Source organism: Lobosporangium transversale, assembly GCF_002105155.1.
Source record: "Lobosporangium transversale strain NRRL 3116 chromosome Unknown BCR41scaffold_38, whole genome shotgun sequence".
Classification (NCBI taxonomy): Eukaryota; Fungi; Mortierellomycota; class Mortierellomycetes; order Mortierellales; family Mortierellaceae; genus Lobosporangium; species Lobosporangium transversale.
In genome coordinates this window covers 365,163-390,196 of record NW_019029016.1, presented here as the reverse complement: position 1 = coordinate 390,196, position 25,034 = coordinate 365,163, and the positions used below count along the sequence as shown (strand labels likewise).

General features: G+C 41.7%; 7 protein-coding genes across 7 annotated transcripts; 4 read left to right on the top strand and 3 right to left on the bottom strand.

The window, feature by feature from the left end:
* Positions 1-374: 374 nt before the first annotated feature.
* Positions 375-1,306, bottom strand: BCR41DRAFT_388677 (hypothetical protein; the record flags this gene model as incomplete). Its single annotated transcript, XM_022028027.1, has 2 exons — positions 1,101-1,306; positions 375-1,016 (listed from the first exon to the last, which is right to left on the bottom strand). Exons 1-2 carry the CDS (start codon positions 1,215-1,217, stop codon positions 375-377), a joined length of 759 nt encoding a protein of 252 aa, XP_021878377.1. The 5' UTR covers positions 1,218-1,306.
* A 3,954-nt stretch (positions 1,307-5,260) lies between these two features.
* Positions 5,261-6,248, bottom strand: BCR41DRAFT_411420 (hypothetical protein; the record flags this gene model as incomplete). Its single annotated transcript, XM_022029449.1, has 2 exons — positions 5,261-5,702; positions 6,148-6,248. 2 exons carry the CDS (start codon positions 6,246-6,248, stop codon positions 5,261-5,263), a joined length of 543 nt encoding a protein of 180 aa, XP_021878376.1.
* Positions 6,249-6,621: 373 nt separating this feature from the next.
* Positions 6,622-7,191, top strand: BCR41DRAFT_424561 (hypothetical protein; the record flags this gene model as incomplete). The annotated part of the gene is made up of 1 exon (XM_022030451.1): positions 6,622-7,191. One exon carries the CDS (start codon positions 6,622-6,624, stop codon positions 7,189-7,191), a length of 570 nt encoding a protein of 189 aa, XP_021878375.1.
* Positions 7,192-7,564: 373 nt separating this feature from the next.
* BCR41DRAFT_399371 (hypothetical protein) lies at positions 7,565-8,168 on the top strand (the record flags this gene model as incomplete). The annotated part of the gene is made up of 2 exons (XM_022029060.1): positions 7,565-7,600; positions 7,782-8,168. 2 exons carry the CDS (start codon positions 7,565-7,567, stop codon positions 8,166-8,168), a joined length of 423 nt encoding a protein of 140 aa, XP_021878374.1.
* Positions 8,169-9,371: 1,203 nt separating this feature from the next.
* Positions 9,372-10,353, top strand: BCR41DRAFT_424560 (hypothetical protein). The gene has a single exon (XM_022030450.1). It carries the CDS (start codon positions 9,399-9,401, stop codon positions 10,236-10,238), a length of 840 nt encoding a protein of 279 aa, XP_021878373.1. The 5' UTR covers positions 9,372-9,398; the 3' UTR covers positions 10,239-10,353.
* Positions 10,354-12,323: 1,970 nt separating this feature from the next.
* BCR41DRAFT_359640 (hypothetical protein) lies at positions 12,324-14,221 on the top strand. Its single transcript, XM_022025228.1, has 2 exons — positions 12,324-12,579; positions 12,677-14,221. The coding sequence occupies exons 1-2, from the start codon at positions 12,355-12,357 to the stop codon at positions 14,123-14,125; spliced, it is 1,674 nt and encodes a 557-aa protein (XP_021878372.1). The 5' UTR covers positions 12,324-12,354; the 3' UTR covers positions 14,126-14,221.
* A 9,590-nt stretch (positions 14,222-23,811) lies between these two features.
* Positions 23,812-24,925, bottom strand: BCR41DRAFT_147810 (hypothetical protein). The gene is made up of 2 exons (XM_022019581.1): positions 24,536-24,925; positions 23,812-23,918 (listed from the first exon to the last, which is right to left on the bottom strand). The coding sequence occupies exons 1-2, from the start codon at positions 24,794-24,796 to the stop codon at positions 23,904-23,906; spliced, it is 276 nt and encodes a 91-aa protein (XP_021878371.1). The 5' UTR covers positions 24,797-24,925; the 3' UTR covers positions 23,812-23,903.
* Positions 24,926-25,034: the final 109 nt, after the last annotated feature.

The following is a 25,034-nucleotide window of genomic DNA, read 5'->3' as shown; positions in this document are numbered from 1 at the left end:
TGCATCTCTTCAGCAAATCTCTCTCTCGCTGTAAGTACAGCGGGATCATTTCGCTTGTCAGAGACCTTTCTGATCCGCTTGAGTGTGTACTCACACATATTTGTGACATAATTGAAAACCGTGGCAAGAGACACTTGGACGTCAGGGAATTCGTCGTGGAGAGCCTTGTGTACTTCCATGAGCGTCGAAAGAGGTTTTTCGTCTAAGAAATCCTCTAAGTACTGGCAGTGTCTCGCTGCCAATTTCGGAGCCACTCGACGCTTCTTGGAAGGGAGCTTGCCTGTTTCCCTGTCTATAACAAACTCCCAGGTAAACATAATTGGTAACAATATCCCGAGATATCATTTAGCACAAGTAGTCTTTAAACTTAATTATTACCTCCAGGCGGTCCTTGGATGCATGTGAACGGCCCTAGCCGCTTCAGCTACTGTACACATGTGTACTGTCCAGTACTCAATCAGCCTTTGAGAAGCCTCTTCTGTAATCTTAGAATATGTGGTAGGGGAATTGCGTTTCCTTTTACGACACATATCTCTCAGGCTTGGCTCCTCATACTCATTTTCGTCTTGATCAAAAAAAGCCTCAGGTGCCGGATTGCGCTCTCTTTCTAGCTCATCCTCATCGAATTGGAGCTGCGAATATATGCAGGTCATTTTTGGCCCTTTTTCTTTGTTATTGTTTCTGCCAACAGGCTCACTAATGATAGGCGAGTCAATGACAGAGGTTTCAGCAGCAGGCGCACCCAGGGCAGGTGCATCGAAATCAAGCTCGTGGCCAGTATACATGGGGGGCGTCCAAGGGTTGTACGGGTCTGCCTCTTCATCGCTCTCTTCCTCTACAATCATCCGACGAGGGCGAGACCGCGACGAGGAGGCTACATGGACGAACGAAATACCATGACGATATAGATTTTGGAGATGAGGTTTGGAAGAGTCACTTTTATTCCCAGAGTCTTGTGCGCGGGGCTGAGGGATGGCGCTGTCACAGCCTCCCCCCTCGGCTTTGATCTCAATAGCCTATGGATATTGCAAAATAGAGGAACCAATGTTTATAGCCAAGAAGATGGAACAAGTTACAAAAGAACCACCAAGACCACATACATTAGAACTGTCATCCCACTTCAAGGCGGCTTTCTGAGCCTCGAGGTCTTTATAGAGCTCGTCGTCATCGGTGTCAACCAAGTTGATAATTTCAGGTTGATTCTTGGTAAGTGCCATAGTGAATTTGAATTAGGTGATTAAGAGTGTTGAAGCGATATCAGTTGAAGGATACAAGCGGTGGTAACTTTTGTCTTTTTATTTTTCTTTAAACCTCAATTCCTTTTATACATGGACTCATCATTGCATGTTAGCGTGGTACCAATGTGTCAACGCGCCAACGCGCCATGATCTTCGCGACGCGTCTTACATCAAAAAAAAAAAAAAAATGGGCGACCTTTTTTTTTTTTTTTTTTTTGAATTCGAAGAAAAAAATCCAACGCAGTTGATAATTTCCAGGACGCGCCGATAATATCACAAGGTCCCATGGCTATTTCCGCATGACCATCTGGATAAAATGAACTGCATGGTTGGACAAAATTTGTAAACATTCGGATAAATTTCTCCGCCCTTTTCGGTTAACTTTTTAACTTAACTTTGGATAATTTTTTTTAGTGATTGGAACAATTCAAAATAAAATCGGATAAAGTTTATTTTAAAATGGATAAAACAATTAAAAACGCTGTAGCATCACCAATAAAACACTTACTACGCCTGATCTTATCTTTGCCTGAGCGACATATCCAGTAACGCAGGGTGTGTATACAACCTATGTTCAAACAGCTAGAGCTTAGTTTCAGCAGCAGTATATTACTTCCTCGTCAGTGAGCATCTTATCTAAAGTGGAGCCATTTATTGAATACATATTAGCGGCCATATAAAAGAGGATGAAGACAAGTCTGTGGCACCAGCGGATGGAGCGCGGGCTTCGGCGAGCCTAATAGGGTGCAAAGCCTGCTTGGAAGGGAAGTGCTCCTATTCGAACCATTCGAATCGAATTTCACTGATATCGAATTCGATTCGAACCGTTCAATACTCAAACCACTCGATACGCGAACCATTCGGCACTTGAACAATTCGGATCATTCGAACCATTGGCATAATAGGAAATGGTAATATTAAATTTGTGTTTGTAATGATTTTAATGATGTTTTTTTTTTTTTTTTTTTTTTTATTGGGTGTACTAGTATAATGACCATGCTTACGCTTGCTTCTCCCGGGCCAAGTTCATTATGCTCGGTGAGAGAAATAGTCTTCTCCCTACAACGGTCTAGCATTTAGTGATTTTGGATTCTTGGTTGAAAGAGATTCCTAGATTGAGTCTTATAGAGTTTTCTAGATAACAGTATAAGCAGCTTTCAATGCTAGGAAATCAAATTAACCTTTTTACAATACAGCTCTAAACTATATCACTCACGCCACTTGTCAATTCGAACCACTCAAATCACTTGAACAATTCGAGTTACGCTTGGCCTGTAATATATTCATCAATGGAGGAGGGCAAGCTCGTTATTGGAACGCATTCAGTCAACATCTCATCCTTACTCGACTTGTTATTTTTCCATTTTTATTTATTTTTTGCAATCATTCAATTCCTTTCCCCATCATTGAGGCGCCCAGAGTTGGAGCAGGTAGAAGGAACAATTGTACCTTTTAAACTCTCCAAAAAGCCCACTAGGTATATCCAGTAAGCTAAAAAGGCGTCAAGTTCAAGTCATGATGACCCAAGGGCTCTGCGTAGCGAAATAGCTTAAAAGCACTCAATTCATATTCCTTGTTTCTAGCTGTCCAAGCTGAAAAACATGACGATTTATGCTTATTATCCGAGAACCAGGATCATATGTCCCCACCCTTTGCTTTCCTCCGGACTATTTAATCCTAAATAGTCCATGCAGAAAAAAAAAATCTCTGTCCCTTGGACCGTAAACTGCTTTCACCAACTCATGGGCAGATCGGATCCAGTTCTCTGCGCTCCCTACTAGCAGAAAGCGTTTATCAAATTACATGCCAAAGAAAAAAAAATAAATAAAATCAATCAGTAAAAAAATCAGCAGCAAATCATATACCAAGCTATATCATCACGATGCACTATGCCCATCATCCAGTTGCCTGCACATCTAGCAACTTTTACCATTTCCTCATTCTTTCTTCTCAGCTTCAAGAAAAACAAACGATTAAACGCTTGCCTCTATTATTTTCTATCTCTCTCCCGGTGATCTAAAAATGGCTATCATCCGCGTCTTTAAAAAACCGATTGGTTGCAGGCTCAAGTCTTTGCCTCTAACAGCAATAGTATCAGGTTATATTGCTAGGCGGCATTCATAGCTATTCTGCCAGTGCACGTTGCCATCGTACCAATCGCACCATTTCCCTGGAATCAGTCCAATTACGGTTGTAGCGCTACCGTAGATGCGTGGTGTATTTAGCCGTCCTGCAAGTGATGCCGGAAACATTAATGGGATGTACCTTGCGCAAACCTCATCTCAAATGCGGCTCGAAAAGTTTAAACTCAACATGGCAGCAGCGAGGGCTGCAAGAGGTTTCTTCATTAGTACTGTTAAGCGCTCGAGGGAGCAATGACTGGAAATCGACTCTCTCCTCACAAACCTGTAAATAAAGCAATCATAGTTCCTATATGCTCGAGCAACACCATTCTTTTATGCATGGACATGACTATTTTCGACTTGCTGTGTACTTTTATTGCTTACAGGAATTTTACTTAATCTGAGTACCTTCAAGCGTTGGTACCCAACGAGGTAAGTGGACCCCACGAGACAAAACACTAGATTGATGCGATCGTGAGCGGAGTCACGGGTCGTCCGCCCAGTTGCTACTATCATTAATTGCTTTATGTAAACTAATGCATTTATTGAGTCCATGAAATCCGTCTTTCACGTCATCTCACCAGATGAACCACTGAAAAAAAATCGAGGAGGCAGCCCCAACAAAAAGACAATTACAAGACAAGAAACACCCTCTACAGAAGCCATAGGTGGGTCATTGACGACGCAAACTTTAATCTCGCAACCTGTAAAGAAGCATCTAAACAAGGGTGACCCAATCTTTACCATCAAACGTGCATGGCTGAGGATCAAAGATATTATGCGCCTGCGCCCGCACATGCACCCAGTCAACAGCTCAACACCGCTTCCCATGGCATCCATGAATGAGGAGCAAGTTGCTGTTGCCAGGAGAGACTCAGTCAGATTTGTCCTCAATTAACTTCTTAGTAAGCCATCAGCCACGAATCACGCACTCGCCGCATATAAAGTGTATATAAGGCAATGGCAGGTATAAATATTTCTGCATAATTTACGAGGCAATCTTATACGATGGCATATATAATGTACCATGATATGAGAGCAGATCACTATATTTTCTTTTCTCCTCTATAATTTTTTTTTTTTTTTTTTTTTTTTTTTTTTTAAAAAAAAAATGAAAGCGATACTGGGATAAGGATTATGAAAGAAATGGTAATGTTGATCTCGATGCGGTAGATTACACTGTTGGTGCTTCTCGCATGGTGGAGTTCTTTAAGGCCGTAGCTTTCAAGCACACGTCAAAAAAGTACATCGGTGTGAATGAGGATTACGTGGGGCCGATAAATAGGGGGTTGCAGGCGGATACAGATGAGGGGCCACCGAGCCCAGACACAAGATCGCATTAGGTGCCCTCACCATTTCTCAGTTCAACCGATAGAAATAATCAAATAAACAAGCAAGCAAATAAACTCCATTAGAACTAGGCAAATAAGAGTGCATAGACCACATCAAGGTCTTCAAGAAAATAAAAAAAAGGAAGCAGGATAATAAGTGATATGAATGTCTTTTACAGCATAGGGAGAGATTAATAGCGTAATCATTCAATGGTAATAGGGAATAGAGGACTCCTGGGCGCGTAACGCTAGTCCCTGCCCAACATGCTACGCGCAGACTGCAGCTAGTGCGGGGCGCAGAACCCAAAGATGAGTTGGTCACTAGACTGCTCTAGGCTTTCTGAGCCACGGGGCACGCTACCAGATCACCCTCACGTGGTGTGCCCTGGACAGACTTATTAGATGCAGACAGGCGGAGAACCTGGTAACTCTATAATATTTCTTATATGTTATCATTCTTCTATCCACAAGCACTCATTCAATTTCGTTGTTCATTATGTGATTATGAGAGTAACGAAAAAAAAAAAAAAAAAAAAGCTTTCTGGTGCTGCCGTGCTTATACGAGCGCTTAATTGGAGCGCAGGCCTTTTAAGTACACACCCAAAGAGCACTTTGATACTGTTGGCTCGATTGAAGACTTTTTTCTGCGTGTGTGTTTAGCAATGGCTAATTCAAGAATGCTCAATGAATGAGGAATGAGGCTGCAATGTTGCAATGGAATTGTGAGAATGGAGATGTTCATTTTGCATGAGGTTGTTTTAAAAGCTTTGAATGCACAGTCTTCAATGGCGGCGCACTCTACAAGACAAGAACTTGCAGAATGTGAGCAAAAAAAAAAAAAAAAAAACTCCAAGTGGCAGATGCAGAAAGTACAATCGCCATTGCGGACATGGCTCATGAGTTGAAATTCACATCTAAAATGCTTCTCGAGGCTCTCCTCAAGCCAGAGAGAGTGATCGATGAAAATGACGGCGTCAATAATGGCAACAATAACAATGGTGTACATAATGCTGAGAAATAAAAAATAAAAGATAAAAAAAAGAGCACCAGTCGAGTGGAGAGAAAGGGAGGAATGTATACGAGCAGGATATAAGGATGGTATAAATAACAGTAAATAAGGTATACATTCTCCTTGTGCAACACACATGCATCTAATTGGACCAACAGAAGAGGGAGGCGGGCCGATTGCCTTTTAGGATTTTAGAATGACACGAAGAGGGATAAAAGAGTGTTAAGAGAGAAAAGAAATTAAAGTGAATATGATAGAACACGTTTTCTTCGTCCAAGAGAAAAGAAGGCTGTAGTAAACAAAGAAGGAAAAAAGGCTGTAGCGAGTGACAGCGATGTAACGTAAACAGATGCAAGGATCCTGTCGACAGAGAATTAACTTGTTCGCAGAGAGAAAATTAATTAAATTTTGTTTATGTAAACATTAAACCTAGAATTGCATCTTACACATCTTGGCATGAGCTTATTGTGCAAGACATGTACACATTGTTGAGAGCCATAAAAGTCGAAGGCGAAGAGACTAATTTTATACTGCATGGCATGGGCATTGTGAGAGCCAAGGAGGGCGAATACTACTTGAGAAGCATTGAGGGCTGAGGACGAATACTGCTTGTGCAGTGAGAAAGTTAAAAATGAGAAATGAAAAAGGAAAATTTAATCTGTGCTTCAACGCTATGCTACAATAAAAATAAAAAAAAAAAAAAAAAGTGCAAACCCGATTACTATTTAAGCATCCTTCAATTCGTCAATTGACCTCGATTATCATCATCATCATCAAGCCTTTTTATTCTTTCCCACTTTCCTCTTCTCTTCTCTTCTCTTTATATTCCTCCACTTTCTCTACAATCCTTTCTAGCTTTCTCCCTTCACCTTCTTTTTTCTCTTCGCATTTTAAAAAATAAATAAATAAAAAAGAAACAAATGGCTGAACCTACTCCTGTCACCCTTGAACCTGCCTGTGTAGTCACTGACGGAACAAGTCTCTACGCTCTTGCCATCGGAACATCCCGCACAACGCCTCCCTCCTCCCCCAATGACGCTCACTACGTCCTCGTAAAGTCCAACCCAAATCCATCTCCAGATCTCTCTGACATCTCCTGGACACCTGTGAGCGTGATCCGGAACGAGGGTCTCAATGATATCGAGACTCCAGACGCTAACCCCGCTCGGGCCTGCCATATCGACGAAACATCAAAGGTCTTTACAGTTTTATCCAGCAGGTCCAGAACAGAAAAAACCTGGAGGACCTATGATGTCGCCCGTGGGATCCAATACCGGCCAAGCGCTAATGGAGGGCCAGGCAGCTGGGTAAACGTCACAGTTTCTCCAGTCTCTCCTGATTTCGAATGGGGTGATTTGTCCACAGAGCTTTATAAGCCTAAAGGCAGTGAGAACCTTTTGTTTGCATCTGCAGATCCCCATGCTGGCAAAATCTGGATCGCATCCATGGATCCTTCCACCTTGATAATGAAGCAGAACCCAACCCCATGATTATTTGTATGTATTCTCTATATCCCCTTTGTCCTTTATATTATCAACTGATTATAGGTTTTCTTTTTTTTAAAAGCGTGAAAATCTATTACAGAGCAATTGACATGATTCAATACTTCTAACTTTGCGATGATCTCTTTTCCTTTTTTTTTTTTTTTTTTTTTTTTTTGAATTGTCAAGGACCAAACGCTGTATGGCGACTTGATGCGTATTGGCTTTGCCAACGACAACTTATACTTCCTTGGAAGAAATATTACTGGCAACAAGTTCCTTTTAGGCGCCACCTCTGTCTCTGATGTATCTAAATGGCCCTCCACGATAGCAACATTTAACGCAACATTAGTTGAAGAAAAATGCGGTGCCTGTGCATATAATGCCTCTTGGAACTGGCGTCGTCCTTGAATGTCGAGTAAGTTTTTTTTTTTTTTTTTTTTTTTTTTTTTTTTTAAATCCACTCGACCGTAGAAAGAACAGGATAAAAAATGTTTTTTATATTTATTTTTTTGCGAGATATTATTACTGACGCGGTACCATATTCATCTTTTTTTTTTTTTTTTTTTTTCTTCATTTTTTTCCATTTCTTTCCATAGGAAAATGTGGTCCTCTTTGATGGATCAAACTTTAGTGCTGTCCCTGAATCAAAAGTACAACCCGGTATAGGCTTTACCTTTGTAACAATGCCTGGCCCTGTCCCATTTGTGCTCATGGCCCAAGATTATAAATTGTTCAGTATCCCACTCAGTGGACCCAACGCAGGAAAGGTGTATGATGCAAAGCCCATCCGGATCCCAGACACCTCCTTCGATAACCTTGCTCCCAACGCACCAAGTGCTACCGGTGATTCAAAGTCGAGCAACTCGGGTGTCATCATTGGGGTCGTTTGTGCAGTCTTGCTTGTTATCGGAGCTGCCGGCTTTGTCTGGTACAGGAAGAAACGAGCTGCACGAAACAACTCACCTGTCCTATCAAAAGCTTAACCTTTATGCAGTGCAGGCTCGCAGTAATAGAGGGCAAAATGGGATGAGAAAGGAAGACGCTGGATACAGCTATGAATGAAGCCACACATAGCTTTCACTTTTTTTTATTGATGACTATATAGAATCTGCGGTGCCGATGATATATAATTGAAAATGCAAAAAAAAAAAAAAAAAAAAAAAATGTTTATTAGACTACTCAATAAAGGTTTTATTTATTTTCTATTTCACGTTGCTTTTTACGACCCATGCATAGTTCGCCCACTTTAGCTGCAGAATCTCCTTCGTTTGCTGCTAAACAAAGAGGGACATTGCACTTTTCACACCATGTTTGAGTTTTGTTGGCGGTGCCGTGTGATGGAGCCCTACTATCTTTTACTTCTTGGCGTGGAGTCTAGGAACACTATACACATGCTGCAAGCTCCTCTCTCATTTCAGGCCAATGGCCATTATCCTCGAAGCGGTATTCAGGTAACTTGGAGTGTTTAGTTACTCTTTGACGATGCGTCTTCTTAACACTTGAGCGTCGAGTTTTGGTGGTCTCACGAATGGAATTAATAAGACTCCAGATAAGCTTATGTCAGAACTTCCAGGCGTGTGAGTGGAGCCTTATAGGAGCTAACGATTAAGGTATCCAACAACTCAAGAGGCAAGCATTTGTAAGATTTATGATATCGTCTTGACATCGGACTGAATTCGGGGGGTGTGGGCAGAGCAAGTTGGATTCTTCTTCGCTTGTTGGTGACTTCAGTACAGCATTGAGATGTCCTTGTTGTCTTCTCCCTCTTCTTCAATATCGTCGCCTTATATTCTGCGGCGACGTGGAAAAGAAAAAGAAATACCAAAGACACCACCCTTCATTTCCCTCTCATTAGCACGAGCCACATTCATTGTCATTAGTGATGGAGCATTCATTAGCGAATGAAGTTTGAAATTTACTAATATGTGAGTTGATCTAAGTGCTCCAGTTCATGTAGTTTTCACCCTCTTTCTGGGTATTGGGGTGTGGCTTAAGAAAATAAAGATATCGTACAGATTTGTACGTAAACTGTTGGAGGGAAATCTAGCAATGACGGTATAACTGCATTGGAATGTACTAAGAAGCTTCCTGGGAACTCTCATTAGCGAAGTAGTACAAAATCTGACACGTGACTTATTCTGCATATTTAAAAAGCTCATTCATTAGCCCAAAACTGCGCATTTTCTCTTCTCATCACCATCTCACCATCTACCATGGCAACACCATCCAAGCCCTCCGAAGACATGGTCTTCTACGATATTGCTATGCGCCCGCCAATTGCTTCTACCTGCTGTGCAGTGAACCCCTGGAAGTCCCGATTGGCGCTTAACTTTAAAAATATTGCTTATTCTACCACATGGGTTCCTCTTCCAGACATTGCTCAAGTTCGTTCCGATCTCGGTGTGGACGCCTGTCGCAATTTTGGCGATGGCACAAAATTCTATACACTTCCCATTCTGGTTGATCGCAATACAAACACCAAAATTGGAGACTCCTTCGACATTGCCGTCTATTTGCAAACCGAGTACCCCAATTCAGGCTCTGGCAATTTGTTTCCCCCTCAAAAACTCGATTTTGTCTACAACCTCGATGATGCACTACTTGTGCCACTGTCAGAGCGGAAAGGGGACGAACATGACGAGTATTCCCGATTCAATACAAATGTCGATGCGGCATTCACCGCTCATCTTTCTCTTATGGCATACAACCTCCCCTTTGAACCAGCCACTGCTGAAGCTAGCAGGGCCGAATTCATTCGGCGCGCTGGCGTAAAATCTTGGGACGATTTCGAGGTTAAGGGGGAAAAAAGAGAGAAGATAAAGGAGTCTTTCCATCTCATGCTGGGTGACCTTAGCAAGTTATTTTTGAAGGACACCACTGGGCCTTTCATATTAGGTGAGCAAGCCAGTTATGCTGATCTAATCGTTGGCGGGTGGCTACGCATGATGCGCGTCACTCTCCCAGAGGATGAGTGGGAGGAGGCGAGAGGCTGGCATGGAGGTATCTTTGGACGTTTACATGATAGTCTGGAGAAGTATGCGGAAGTTAAGTAGGAGAGTGTACCTGATTGTTGGAGTTATCTAGCTATAGATCATGTGTTCCCTAGCCTGATTGCTGTATCTTTTAACCCTCGAATCAAAAATAAAATACAAAACTTTTTTAGAGATTATTCTTCAAAGTTTGCATAAACCAAACACATACAGTACATAGTGGTTTATTGACATGCTTTGATTCAAAACTATTAGTTCTAACTTATAGTGCTTTTAATTGTTTTATCCATTTTAAAAAACGTTTTTTCCATTTTCCATTTGGATTGCTCCGAGGGGAGATACGCTTTATCCAATCTAAGCTAATAAAATTACCCTATAAGTTATCCGAATATGTTGATTGTTATCGAATTGATTATCACAATTATCCAAACATTGTGTCTTTATTAGCTAGCTAGATGACCAATTTGAGTAACTTGATATATACTATCCTATTCATTAGCGTTTGTTCCTTCTCCACTCTACTCTTATAGATCTATAAAATAATCTCTTTGTTGAGACACTTTAGAAAGAAGGTAATTGCATGACTAATCAAGCCTTGACAATCCTTTCGGGATACCGAACCTGAATGTACCTTGAAACCTAAAGTGCATAGTTTCACTCGCTTCAAGACGGTTTCACTTAGAGCTGTTCTTGACCTTCGACTAGCATTATTTGATTGGAATGATGAGTAAGGAGGGAGATATTCACAAAAATGGCCTGCTTCTCTGACCAGTGGAGACTTGTGAATATGCGCATTGTCCATTAGAAAATTATATCCATAAATCCTTTAGTCTCTAATATTTCAAGAACCTCACAAATGAGGTCCCTAAAATAGACTCCACTTGTTGAGCAACCAGCTACACCATCCTCGGATATCTGCGGAGAGCGTGCTGTACTCCTACTACGATTATGACCGTTGTTGTTCGGGACCTTGTCTTGATCCTCCTCTGTCATTAACTCTTCATCGGCATCAGGATCCACTGTAGTTGCTGACATACAGATGATCCCAGTTGATAAGATTGCACCTACAACGCTAACATTTCTATCACGCACGGTAGGACGCATAACGTTGGCAGGCCTTCCCTTACGAGATCCATATTTTCGGATCAAATACAGGTTAAACCCTGTCTCATCAATGATCTTTTTCTCAAACTTTTCGCAGTTCACTGGGCTCTGCATCTCCTCGGCAAAACTCTCTCCCCCTGTAAGTACCGCGAGATCATTTCGTTTACCTGAGGTCTTTCGAACCCGCTTGAGTGTGTGTATCACACATATTTGTGACATAACTGAAGACTATAGCAAGAGACACTTTGACTTCAGGGAATTCGTCGTGGAGAGCCTTGTGGACTTCCTTGAGTGTCGAAAGAGGATTTTCGTCTAAAGAAGCCTCTAAGTACTTGCAGCGCCTCTCTGACAATTTTGGAACCACTAGAGGCTTCTTGGAATTGAGCTTGCCTGTTTTCCTGTAATGATTAATGCATCTATAAAAAAGTTTTATATTCCTCCTATTGAACTCCTCACATTACTGCTCACATCCTCCCAACGCATTCTTTCGCCATCTACATCTACAACACCTGAATCAAACACAGGCATTTCACCACTCACTCCAACGTATCACCATGAGCGTGACACGTTGGAGTGGTTCCTAACTTCAACAGACCAATAACCTCTATTAGGAGAGACTATCAACCCAGGTCCTTCAAGAGAATGCAAGAAGGTGGAGAAGCAACGGATGCGACAAAACAAGCTTCGTCAAGTTGTACAGGAAAAGATCAACCTAGTCAGGCTCCATAGCGCGGTAGAATGGATCAACCCAGATTGTCCTCCTTTCAAGTCGTTACTACGGTGACGAATATTACCACGACTATATTACAGCAACCTATAAATACTGGATAAAAACAATGCCCTTCAACATCATCAAATGATGTCATAGAGGCCCCCGAGTGGATGCTGGGACTATGTGGAGAAGAAAGGACAATTGGTACCTACATAGCAGTCACAGTTCTGCTAAACAAATTGTAAATGAATCGCTTAAGGGCTCTATCACCTACGCCTCCTTTTGCACCTACGCCTCTTTTTGCACCTACGCCTCTTTTTACACCTACGCCTCTTTTTACACCCATCCCTCTTGTTACACACAATGTCAAACGTCACATTTACATTCATTTTGAAAGGCGTAACAAATGGACAACTTGCTGAGTTAAAATCATTACTGAATTCACTGAAGACAACCTCCCAAGACTCAATAATTCACGAGCATGAACCAAAGCAACCCGAATTATTAAATGTAGACCCAAATGATTCTATAATCACCGATTCTCTGGAATGCGAACAAATAGCCCCAGTTGATATTAATGGCAATCAGGTTTGTCATCGAATTTTATTTCCTTTTTTTTTTTTTTTTTTTTTTCTTTTTCTTCTTTCTTTAAAGCTAACCTTGACGCATACTTACTACTATGTAGCATCACTTCCCAAACGGAGATATCGACAATTTTACGATTCCCTCTAACGACAAAATAGGCTGGATAATGCCTCGAATCTCTCATGGTCAAAATGGTGCGACCTATTATTCTTGCAAAGGCGATTTCAAATGTAGGGAACCAGGATGCGACTATAGAGCAACACCCAAAGCTAAAACAAAACCAGATGAACAACTATATTGCCAGCATCACAAATCATCATTGATGAATCATATTGTATGCAAGGCGAGATTGCATTCATCGCTTGTTAATGGTCAGATAATATACAAACATAAAGGAAATCACAATCATGATATTCCTATCAAATATAAAGCCGCAAGTAACATGGACTCTTCACCTAAACAAATCAACTTACGGACAGATCTATCAGTGTCTAATCACCAGATAGTGCGCCCTGAGATTGACACGGAAACATTCGGCATTCCTTGGGGAATAGCTTCAACATACAAAGCGACAAAGACTTGCGCCGTCGATACAACATTGATGGCATGGTACTTACTTCATCACTGCAATGGCGTCCGTATTCCTTCTCATTTTAGAAATCGTCAGGTTCTTGATACCGTTATGGGATTAATTGGGAAAGAGCAATATAACCTTGCGCGGATAATTTGGTACTCATCATTGAACATCGGTCCTTGCGAAAGCAAAGTGACTAATAATTGGATAGCCACCCTTGATAAAACATTCATTGAGCAATTCCCAGAACTCACCTCCACTCATATCACGACAACTTCAACTTGCTCTTCGATTCATTGTCCTCAAAAAACGAAATCAGAATCCAGTGTACATCCTATCTTCATGATCCAAGACCCAACAACTATTTCTCAACAAACATTTGATGAGAGCTTAAAAAAGGACAGCTATACTTGCGACCAATCCATCCCTGAAAAATCTATAAAAAAATATTGTTCGAATCCTTTTCTACACCAATCCATTCACGACATTGAGACGGGTGAGACTCGAAACTGGTTCTGCTGCAATGGAAAAAGGACGGAGAAGAGCGTTATAAAAAAACCTCCGTGCTTGCTGGTTTTAGGAAATTCTCATTCTTTTCCCAAGCTTAAACGCCCTGCACAAACTCTAAGCATCAATGGAGCTAATTATGACCTTGGAGTAATTTTCTTTGCAGATGATTCGAAAACGTTGAGACACTTCTCGTGTTCCGTATTTAATAGAGAGACGTCTTATGGATACTACTATGATGGTGTCCTTAAAGGGCAGGTGCTACATAATCTTTCCAAGTCAAGCATTCTCCCTTCGGTTATCTCCAAAAAAGAAAGGAGTTCTATCAGTATTTGTCAAGTTTGGTATTACGCTAGGGACTCAGAAGAGAGAATAGAGAATGAGCAAGCCTATACAGGAAAAAGACAGTATGAAGATCCAGCCCTCAACACCCCAAACAAAAGGCAACAACTTAACTTAAGAAATTAGCCCCCTGCACACTTTTACATTTAATGAGCTGGAGACCGTGGAGAAACTACAATCTGCTCTTATGTCGTCAGAAAATTTAATGCTTTGTCTCGTGAGAAAAATACAAAAAATAAAATACAAAGTATGTAAACTGCAGCCTAGAGAGGGAGCATCTGGCAAAATATCATTGGATGGAGTAACCACAGAGAGACAAGTTGGAAGTCAGTCTGAATGACTTAAGGATAAAAAAGCGACAAAATAACCAAAGACCAAAAGGCATTGTACCATAAAGCATCCTTGAAGATAATGCTCCGTGTGTATATCTCAGACTTGCATTCTACCTTGCCGTCTCCGACCTGTTCCCTAAGGTTGTTTGGGTTTGTACATCGCGATAAACCAACATAGGGATGGCCGTGGCTGATGACATCTTGAGGAAGATAAACATCGACGTACTTATGTGTCTGTCCTTGAGACTTGCTGATAGTCATGGCAAAGACTGGCTTGACTGAAATTTGGCATCTGTAGAGCATGATAGGTGAAGAGTGGTCGTCAACCATTGTAGGCGCTTGGTTCTCCGGATGACTGTTAACCCGCATATCCTTGCTCAGTCTGAGTGTCGTCATCGAAGGCCAAATATAAGAGATAGTAATGATGAAGCCATGCTTTTTATCCAGGTAGGTCTTGATCATATAAGGGAAATTTACATTCGTTTTTTATTACTTTTTATTCCATTTATATCTTTGCTTGCTTATCTGTTACGAGACTTCTATCCCGTAATCTTTGCAGTTGCTGTCACCTCTATTATCTCAACATATGTCTGCAGCAAAAGACGCGTCCTAGGGTCCATACATCTTAAAGGACTTGGAATGGCAATACGCTGACCTGATATCGAGTCAACCTTTGTCACCCTTGTATTCTGCTATCAAATACATCAATTGAATCTGATTACCAATCAAAAACAGAATAAGGGCCAAATAGAATATGCTAAAATGTAACGGATAACTGGAATAGCGAAGAGATAAGCCCGTTGCACCATCAGAGATCGCCTCTCTCAACCTTCATAACGGCCATACAGCTCACTTAATGTTCAAGGTACCAATTCTAGTTGACTGTCGTTCCACCTGTGATCTCGGTATGTGACGAGACGCTGCGGTAAGAATACAAAACGCTGGTGTCGTCTTCTGGGGTGAGGCTCCTTTGCAGCATAAGCATTATTTTGAGGCTGTCGACAGGTTGCTTCGAGATATTATGGGACATGACACTGCATTCGGTGCTAAAGTATTTGTATTTGGAGGCGACTAGAGATGGGTGCTTCCAGTTGTCGTCCGTGGGACGCAGGGTCAGATTGAGGGTACTTTATTGAAAAGATCTTATATTTAGCCTTTGGTGATGACACTTAGGCTGAGCAAGGATATGCGGGTTAACAGTCATCCAGAGAACCAAGCGCCTACAACACTTGACGACCACTCTTCACCAATCATGCTCTACAGACGCCAAATTCTAGTCAAACCGGCCTTCGGTTGTTCTATCACTTCTTCATCCTCAAGCCCTACAGACCGGCTTTCAACTCACCGCTCTGCGCCTACTCCATCCAATGATATTTTTGCCAGATGCTCCCCTCTAGGCTGCAGTTTACATATTTTTGTTTGTAATTTTCTCACGGGACAGAGCATTAAATTTTCTGAGCAGATTGTAGCTTCGCCATGGTCTTCGGCTCGTAACAAAAAAAAATATCTGCTAAAAGTCGTCTGTGATTGATTTCCCTTTTAGTGGGTGAACAATCCAAGACTTGCTGAATCCTTGCCTCATTATTGTAGACAGAGACGACATCGAAAGATCAAAAAAGCAATGTCGCTATGAACGCCTTGCTACCACAGCTGTCACAAACCAGCTACTTTATCCTTAGATAAATATTTTTTATAGAGATAATACTGGAACAGTTACAATGTCTCAAAAAACATCTAGTCCCATGAGGCCAGCCGCTTTGACTTTTTTTTTTTTTTTTTTTTACCCAGTTTGTACAAGCATTGCCCCTTTATTTCTTTGTTGAACAAGCATCGCCTCTTCATTTTTTATTGGGCAAGCTTTTCTTGTTTTTTTACCCCTGAAATGAGGGCAAAAATATAAAAAGGCGGTTCAAAAAAAAATCATACGATTAACAATACCATTTTTCACAATGCTCGTTTCACCCTATATGATTGCCTTCTCGGCCACTACCTTAGTGACATTTGGAAAGCTTAGAAACACTTATAACGGCCTCTGTTTAGATGCTGCACATGGAATGCAGCGTGATAGCCCCCTTTCCTTGTAAGTCATCAGCACTAAATAATAAATCTTCCACTAAAACACTAAAAAACAACGAAATGACTTATGAGCATGTAATTATTAGGTTGAATGCCACGAAGTTAGACATGGAGATTGGATGGTTCTTAAGAGCCGAGATCAATATTGGATAAAAAATTATGAGGGTCAAGACGACAATACTCGTCAAGGTTGGTGTATTGATTTTTATCTTCCAAGAACTGACCGATATCCAAGTAAGTTCATAACGTAAATAGGACTAGAATCGTTGTTCATAAAAGACTGATTAGGTATATTCTAATTGAACCGAACTTGTCTCTTATATTAAAATATTACAAAAAATTATGTGACAGCCAAAAAAAGGTGACTTTAAAAAGACGAAGTGACTGGTGGGATACGATGAAACAAAAATAAACAAAAGAGAAACAAAAATAAACGATGAAACAAAAAAAAAAAAAAAAAAAAAAAAAAAGCATGTATATATATCATGAAGCTTCTTTGATAATTAGCTTCCTCAATCTCTCCACCTCCGAACCTAAATTTTTTAATTTGATTTTTTTGAAATGGTTGCCACACGCTCCGCACGCTCCGCACGCTCCACAAACTCTACACGTTCTACACGTTCCACAGCTTTACCAAATCCATCGGGTGTACAACATATTATCCAAGCACGACGAGCTCAGCGGGCTGTGCAACGTATCAAAGAACGACCCGTAGACGCTGAAGAGGAACTAATACAAAGCCAACAGGCAGTAAAGGATACTGAAGAAGGGTTGTATGATGAGTTCTACAGCTCCATCGACGAATACGCCCTGCTTGCTTTACTCGAACAAGAGGAGAAAGAAGAGAAAAAGAGTGAGAGTGAAGAGGAAAGAAAACTTGAAGAAAGAAAGGCAAGAAAAACTGGGATTGCAGCTGAGATTGGCTGCAGGGAATGCTTGAACATCGGCTGCTCTTCTCAATATAAGTGTATTTGTCCTTCTCTGGAGCAGCCAGCCCCCGCAACTCCTCCGCCACCAGTTTATCAATCACAATCTTCAGAGAAGATGAATGAAGCGTATGTGCACTATGAAGCTGCACCCATCAATTGCCCCAGATGTTTTGCGGAGCTGTTGTTTGATGTAGAGCCTCTGAATATAAAGCTATGGAGGGCGGAAAAAATAAATGATCGTCAATAAACGTCGCCAGAGCTCTGTTTTCTGTAGGAGAATCCAGTGCTCCTATTCGAACTAAAATTTTGTCATTTGATATTTATTTTTTTAAACTGAAACATCATAATTGACAAAATTTCAGTTCGAATAGGAGCACTGGGAGAATCCATAAAGACTGGTCAAAATGAAAAATCATTCTCATTTTGACCAGTTTTTATTTCTGGCGGTGAAATAGAATAAAAGTGTCAAAACTTATCCATCGATAATGTGGTAGAGGATATAGTAGGTAGGCAGCGCTGCCAAAGGCCTTTTCTGTCTTTTTCACCCAACACAATTACAATATTGTCAATTTGAATTTTTCTCTCAGCACCTAGATTTCATAAAGACATGGTCCGCACCTGTAGTCTGTGCAACAGTGAAAAGCATGATAGGCGGCTCTGCCCTCAAAAAACAGAGCGTGTTGAGCTTCGCACAAACCTTCCCTCCGCTTCACGCCTGGAGCAGGTTATTGGTCCCACGGGAGGGTAAAGAAGTGATTATTTTATTTGTTTTTTATTTTGTTTTTTATTTTATTTATTTAGCCCTCTATTATTTTATTCTCATCATATATATATAAGGGCAAATATTGTTAGCCAGCCCCAAAGGCCGCATATGTGTAGCACTTGCAATCGCCCAGGACATAATCGAAGTACATGTCCGAGTGCTGAAAGGTGGGCTCTACGTACTTTAAATATTTCATATAATCATACTCTTCCTCGCCATCGATTTGACTTTATAACGGATTATTACTGTCCATTGATCCATTGATTTAGCAGCCATATCCAAAATGAAGCCAATCATGGAGCAGTGCGCGAGCGAAGCTTAGACCATGACCTTGATATCGAAAATGAGAGACCCACACAAAGGCGAAGGTGAGCTACATTTTGTTCACTCTTTATTTCCTTTTTTTTTTTTTTTATTTTTTTTTTTAATTTTTTTAATTTTTTTAATTTTTTCGTACTATATCATATTATATGCATTTTATGTGACATCAGTCTTCAGAATACAACCTACCTGCCAACCCCCCGTAGCTCGAGTATGTAGTAGATGCAATCAGCAAGGACATAACCGAAACACATGTCCTGTTATAAAGTAAGTCCTCTTTTTTTTTTTTTTTTTTTTTTTTTAATTTTAATCGAATCCTTTCAATTTTTTCTTTTTTTTTTTTTTAAAAAATCGGGGCTCTATCTAAATACAATAGTGATGAAGATGACACCCTTCCTCTCGGTAGAAGGAAATTCCGGGAAGATTTGGTCTCAGGCCCTAATATCGAGCGCCATAGGCATCGCTTAGAACCGATGACCCAGTGCCCTTATTGCGATGCCTTCATGTTTATCGAAGAACGCATCCAAGGCAGCAGCAGACAACGACCAGAATTTTCCTTATGTTGTGGAAGAGGTCAAATAAAAATCCCTCATCTAGGGCATATCCCACGCTTGGTAGAGCTTTTTGGAGAGCAAAATGCGGAAAGCAGAGCATTCCGCAGCCATGCACGGCAATACAACTGTGCTCTTTCCTTTACATCAATGAAGGTGAACCATGATAGGAGCCTTGCAAACGGCCAACAAGGCGTGTACACCTTCCGTATCATCGGCGGCATTGCTCACTTGATTGGTCCTATGAATCCGCCCGAAGGCATAGATCCCCAGTTTTTGCAAATCCACAGTCACATTCATGACCCCCAAGAGCAGGCCAGAGTCCGCAACGGCTATTTCGAAGACTCTCTTGATAATAACTTGCTTATAGAACTACAGCAACTTCTTGAACAGCATCACCCAATGGCCCGCCAGCTCAGGAATATTAAGGAGCGCGCGAACGGCCAAGATACTCAAATGAGGATCGCCATCCGTGCTAAACGCAATCAAAGGGGCCAAAACCAAAGACAATATGATCTTCCTTCGTCCTCTGAAATCGCTGTTTTGATGCCTGGCGATGGTAGCGAAGTCAGAGAAAGGGATATCATTATTGAGTACAGGGGAGGTGGTTTACAGAGGATTGACGAAACCCATCGATCTTACGATAGCCTTCATTACGTACTCTTGCATCCGAACGGAGAGGATGGATGGACATACGGCACATATAGGAAGACGACTAGGCCAGAATCAGCCTCTGCAGGGTCCCCTGAAGGCAGCGACGACGAAAGGACTGAGGATGAACAGATAGAGATCAACGAGGTTCGGACAAGGAAAAGACGAGATTTCGTCAGTCAGAGGGAGTTTTACGCGTACAGACTGCAGAATCGTCCAATGAGCCCAACAGACCGACGGTCCTATATTTGGCTCCTTCCACGCTTGGCACACCAATATATTGTTGACCAATATTACAAGTTGGAGACATCTCGGCTTCTTTATATCAGTTTGAACCAATCTAAACTGAAAGCAGATGCATACCTAGGTGTAGTAGATGCGATTGAGTTGAATCTCAGACCAGAGAATATTGGGAAGCGAATCATCCTACCATCTTCCTATGTCGGAGGCCCTAGGTTTATGCAGCAGCTGTTCCAGGATGCCATTGCCATGGTCCGCAAGTTTGGCAAACCCGACCTCTTTATCACCTTTACATGTAATCCTCAATGGCCAGAGATTCAGGAGGCCCTTTATGAAGGCCAAACAGCAGCTGACCGGCCGGACCTTTGTGTGCGTGTGTTCAACCTCAAGAAGAAGGCTCTAGAGCACGATCTTTTCAAAAAAGATACCCTAGGGAAGGTATCGCCTACAATTGGGTCGTTGAGTTCCAGAAACGTGGTCTGCCGCACCAGCACCTCCTCATAATCCTTGATGACAGGGACAAGCCTCGAACAACAGACCATTTTGACTCTTTTGTGTCTGCAGAAATTCCTGATCGAAATAGCGCCCCACTAGCGTACGAGACAGTGACATCCCACATGATACATGGGCCATGTGGAGTTCATAATCCTCGAGCACCATGCATGGTCGAAGGGAAATGCAGTAAAAAGTACCCGCGTTTGTTCTTGGAAACTACCACAAGAAGCGAAGACGGCTATCCAAATTACCGTCGACCTAACAATCCTGAACGTTCCTTCGTCAACTCAAAAGGCAACACCATCGACAACACTTGGGTTGTTCCCCACAACTTATGGCTTTCCACCAAGTATAATGCGCATATTAACGTCGAAATATGTGGGTCGGTTTCGTCGGTTAAATATATTTACAAATATGTGCACAAGGGCCATGACAGAGCATCAATCGCTGTTGTAGCGGCAGATGGGGAAGTTGATAATACTGATGAAGTCACCAACTATAGGGATAGCCGCTACGTGCCTACTTGCGAGAGTTTATGGCGCATCTATGGTTTTGCATTATATGGACAGTCTCATAATGTCGTTCGACTGTCTCTTCATCTAGAAGACCAGCAACAAGTGATCTTCAATTCCGATGCTAACCTCGAAGACGTCGTCTCCCGTGGACAAGACACCCAGCTAATGGCTTGGTTCAAGCTCAACGCCGCGACCGAGAAGGAGATTTTAAGGGCAGAAGCTGCAATCGCGGCAAATGCAGAAACTGCGGGCGATATCAGCGTATCAGAATACTATTTGTATCCAGATACACCTTACCACTATACATGGCACAAGCGCAGCAGGAGCTGGAAGGCGAGGGTTAGGGCCAATAGTACGAAGGTTCTCTCCAGGATGTATTTTGTCCAGCCAAAAGAACGTGAGCGATACTGTCTTCGACTATTGCTTATGCACGTCAAAGGAGCAAAGAGCTTTGCAGAGCTTCGTACGATACCAGAAACCAACCAGACTTTTGATACGTTCTATTCCGCTGCTCTTGCTCATGGTCTACTTGAGGATGATGAAGAATGGTGTCGTTGCTTAGAAGAAGCATCTGCATATCAATCACCTAGGATGCTGCGACATCTATTTGCTCTTATGATGGTCAACTGTAGCCTGTCCGAGCCGCTGAGTTTATGGACTCGCTTCATGGGGGACCTATCTGAAGACTTCCTTCATAGGTGTAGAGGGCTACAAGGAGAAACGACTACTATTACTGCAGGCAGCAACGCAGAGGAACAGGCTATAAGCTTAGCACTTTACGACCTAAATGAAATACTAAAGGAGCTTGGGTCTTGCCTAGCTAACTTTTCAGAGATGCCTCAAGAGTTTGACAATGCCTTACAGAGGGAAGAGCAGGCCGATGAAGCACACAAACAATGGAGATTTGAACAAGAGGCGCTAAATAATGTGGTTCACTTGAATTCCGATCAGAGAATCGCCTTCGAGCACATCATTAAAGCAGCCAAAAGCGAGGTCCATGAGAGATTGTTTTTTATTGATGGGCCAGGAGGAACAGGCAAATCATTTTTATACAACACACTCATTGGCTGCATCACTGGCCAACATAAACTAAATGTGATTGCCGTTGCCTCATCAGGGATCGCCTCTCTCATCCTTCATGATGGTCATACAGCCCACTCCACGTTTAAGATACCAATTCCAGTGGACTGTCGCTCCATCTGTAACCTTAGCATGCGGCAAGATGCTGCAGTCAAAATACGTAATGCTGCCGTCGTCTTCTGGGATGAGGCTCCATTGCAGCATAAGCATTGTTTTGAGGCTGTTGACAGGCTGCTTCGGGATATTATGGAGCAGGACACTCTATTTGGTGGCAAGGTATTTGTTTTTGGAGGCGACTTCAGGCAGGTACTTCCGGTTGTCGTCCGTGGGACCCAGGCTCAAATTGAGGATGCTTCATTGAAAAGGTCTTATATTTGGCCCTCAGTGACAACACTCAGGCTGAGCAAGAATATGCGAGTTAATAGCCATCCTGAAAACCAAGCGTTCGTTGAATGGCTGCTTCGAATTGGTGAAGGAACAGAGCAGACAGTTACCATTGGCACACATGGAGACTATGTCAGGATACCCGACAATTTAGTCCTGGAAGCCTCAGCTGTGAATAAGGACTATGAACATGAGCGATTACTCATTAAGCAGATATTTCCGGATATCGAAAATGCTAGACTCCTTCCTGAGATGCTCATTGAGCGCGCTATCTTGAGTCCCCTTAATGAGGATGTCGATAAACTGAATCAACTAGCCACCAGTATGCTCTGTAGCACCCAGCAGTCAGTCAGTTATATTGGTCAAGATAGCCTTCAAGACCCCGAAGCAGCAGCTACGGCTCACTATCCTGTGGAATACCTGAACAACCTCTCCCCGCCAGGCTTGCCTCCGTTTAAACTGGAGCTAAAGGTTGGTCAGCCCGTCATCCTTCTTCGCAATTTGAACCCAAAGCGCGGACTATGTAATGGTACTCGCATGATTGTACGTGCATTAGGCACAAGAATGATCCAGGCCGAGATTATGAAAGGACAATTTCAAGGAGAGTGTGTCTTTATTCCTCGCATACCGCTTACGACACTTGATGATCATTCTTCTCCGATCATGTTCTGCAGACGACAATTTCCAGTCAAGCCTGCCTTCGCCATGACCGTCAACAAGTCCCAGGGACAGACACTCAAACATGTTGGTGTTTATCTTCCTCAAGATGTTTTCAGTCATGGTCATCTCTACGTTGCTTTGTCACGGTGTACAGACCCAAATAATCTTAAGGTACTTATCGCGAACGGCAAGGTAAGAGATAGGCTAGGAACATACACACGGAACATTGTCTTCAAAGATGCTCTATAGCCACATTGTCTTTTGATTGCCATTTACTGCGTTACCTCCTCGCCGTCGTTAATCTATCAAATGTTGTGATTACCAGATATTCTCCCTCTTGATTGTAGTTTCGTCTGTATTTTATTTTGTATATTTTGTATTCTACTTTATTGCGTTTTATCTACTGTATTTTAGCTTTGTATTTTAGTTTTGTAATAAAAAAAACGTGCAGTTTACACATAATTTTTACAGTAGTAAAAGGCCAAAGGCCTACGTGAGTTTATTGTCTTCATTCCTATGTCAAAATATAAACCTTTTGCTGCTGTAGACAATGTTTCTTTTTGTTGTCTTACGAGGCTAAGCATTGAATTTTCTAACGAGGCAAGAGCCGACCGTGGCGAAGCCACGATCTCCGGCTCGTATTTATATATATATTTTTTTATTTTTTTTATTTTTTATTATTAGCTCTTTGGGATTGCAATGGCTCCACAATTGGACAAAACTTTATTCGAAACCCCAAAGCGCGCCCTGGAACATTGTCCTTTATGACAACCAGCCCGGCCGATTATTTGGGACACTATGAACTCAGTGTTTTGCCCGAGGATAAACCTGGATCAAGAGCCTATTTTTCACCAGTCGCTACAGACCCTGATGATAATAGTATCAAATACGAATGGATCGCCATCAACTAAATAACGCCAATCTAACTGGCAACGAAAAAAAGGTATCAGAAATCTTTACTGCATTTATTTAAACAGACTATCCTTTGCTCATTCTGTAAATTCTGCTGATCCTCTCTCCATTACTCATTCTGACCATTAAAGCTTTTTTTTTTTTTTTTTTTTTTTTTTTTTGCTTCGCATGAATAAGGAGAATGAGTGTTTTAAATTACCAAATATCAGAAAACTTATTTATTAATTTTTTTTTCGTGCATGCATTAATTGCATGATACCCTTGAGTAAGGCAGGATAATAAATTAAATCAATGGTTATTGTCAAGGCAGAATAGAGTTGTCATGTTCGAAAACAAGTCAAGGTGTCACCCCTGCGGCCCTACAACGAGTGCTGTTGAGTAACTCCCTTCCTTAATGCTTCTCTCCGCCTGGCAATGTAACATCACTATAACTCCCAAGGGGATTGTTCGTGGTTGACACATTAAAAAATAGTTTTTTTTGAGGACACTCTTAGTAGGATCTGGTAAAAGTTGACTAGCGGTAAGATATTTTGATTCCCTCTCAAATGGGTGCTGGATGGGACTTCATGGCTCCAGCAATTTCAGAGATATTGGCTTTTAAATGTTTGAGCCACAGAGAATAGGTACCTTGGTGCAGGGGCAGTTTATTATGCCTTGTATAAATATATATTTTTTTTGCTTAGAACTCCAAGTGTGAAAAGTCAAGGCAGTGTGAAAAGTCAAGGCTTCCATGTTGAATTGAAAGTCACCTAACCCATCCAGTGTCCTATTTACAATTGTGGCACAGAACTTGAAGGGGTCTATGAGGAGCATTAACTGATAGCGATCGAAGAATAGGCTGTTATTTAGGGATTGGTGCTCAGAAGATAGGGAAATGTACAATGACATTGAAAAATCAGCTATTCAAAGTCTGGAGAATCAAGGCGCACTGTGCAACAAAATGATGGAGGTACCGTAAGGACCAGTGAGTAGATGGTTCTGAGTGTGTAAAAGAGTTTTTACTTTTGCTCAACCAACATCGTGTTTTTTTTTTTTTTTTTTTTTTTTTTAAAAAAAGAAAGATGTTGCAAAAAAATATGTTCAGTCCAAAATGAGGGTGGTAAAGTGCTGTGGGATCACGTGATAT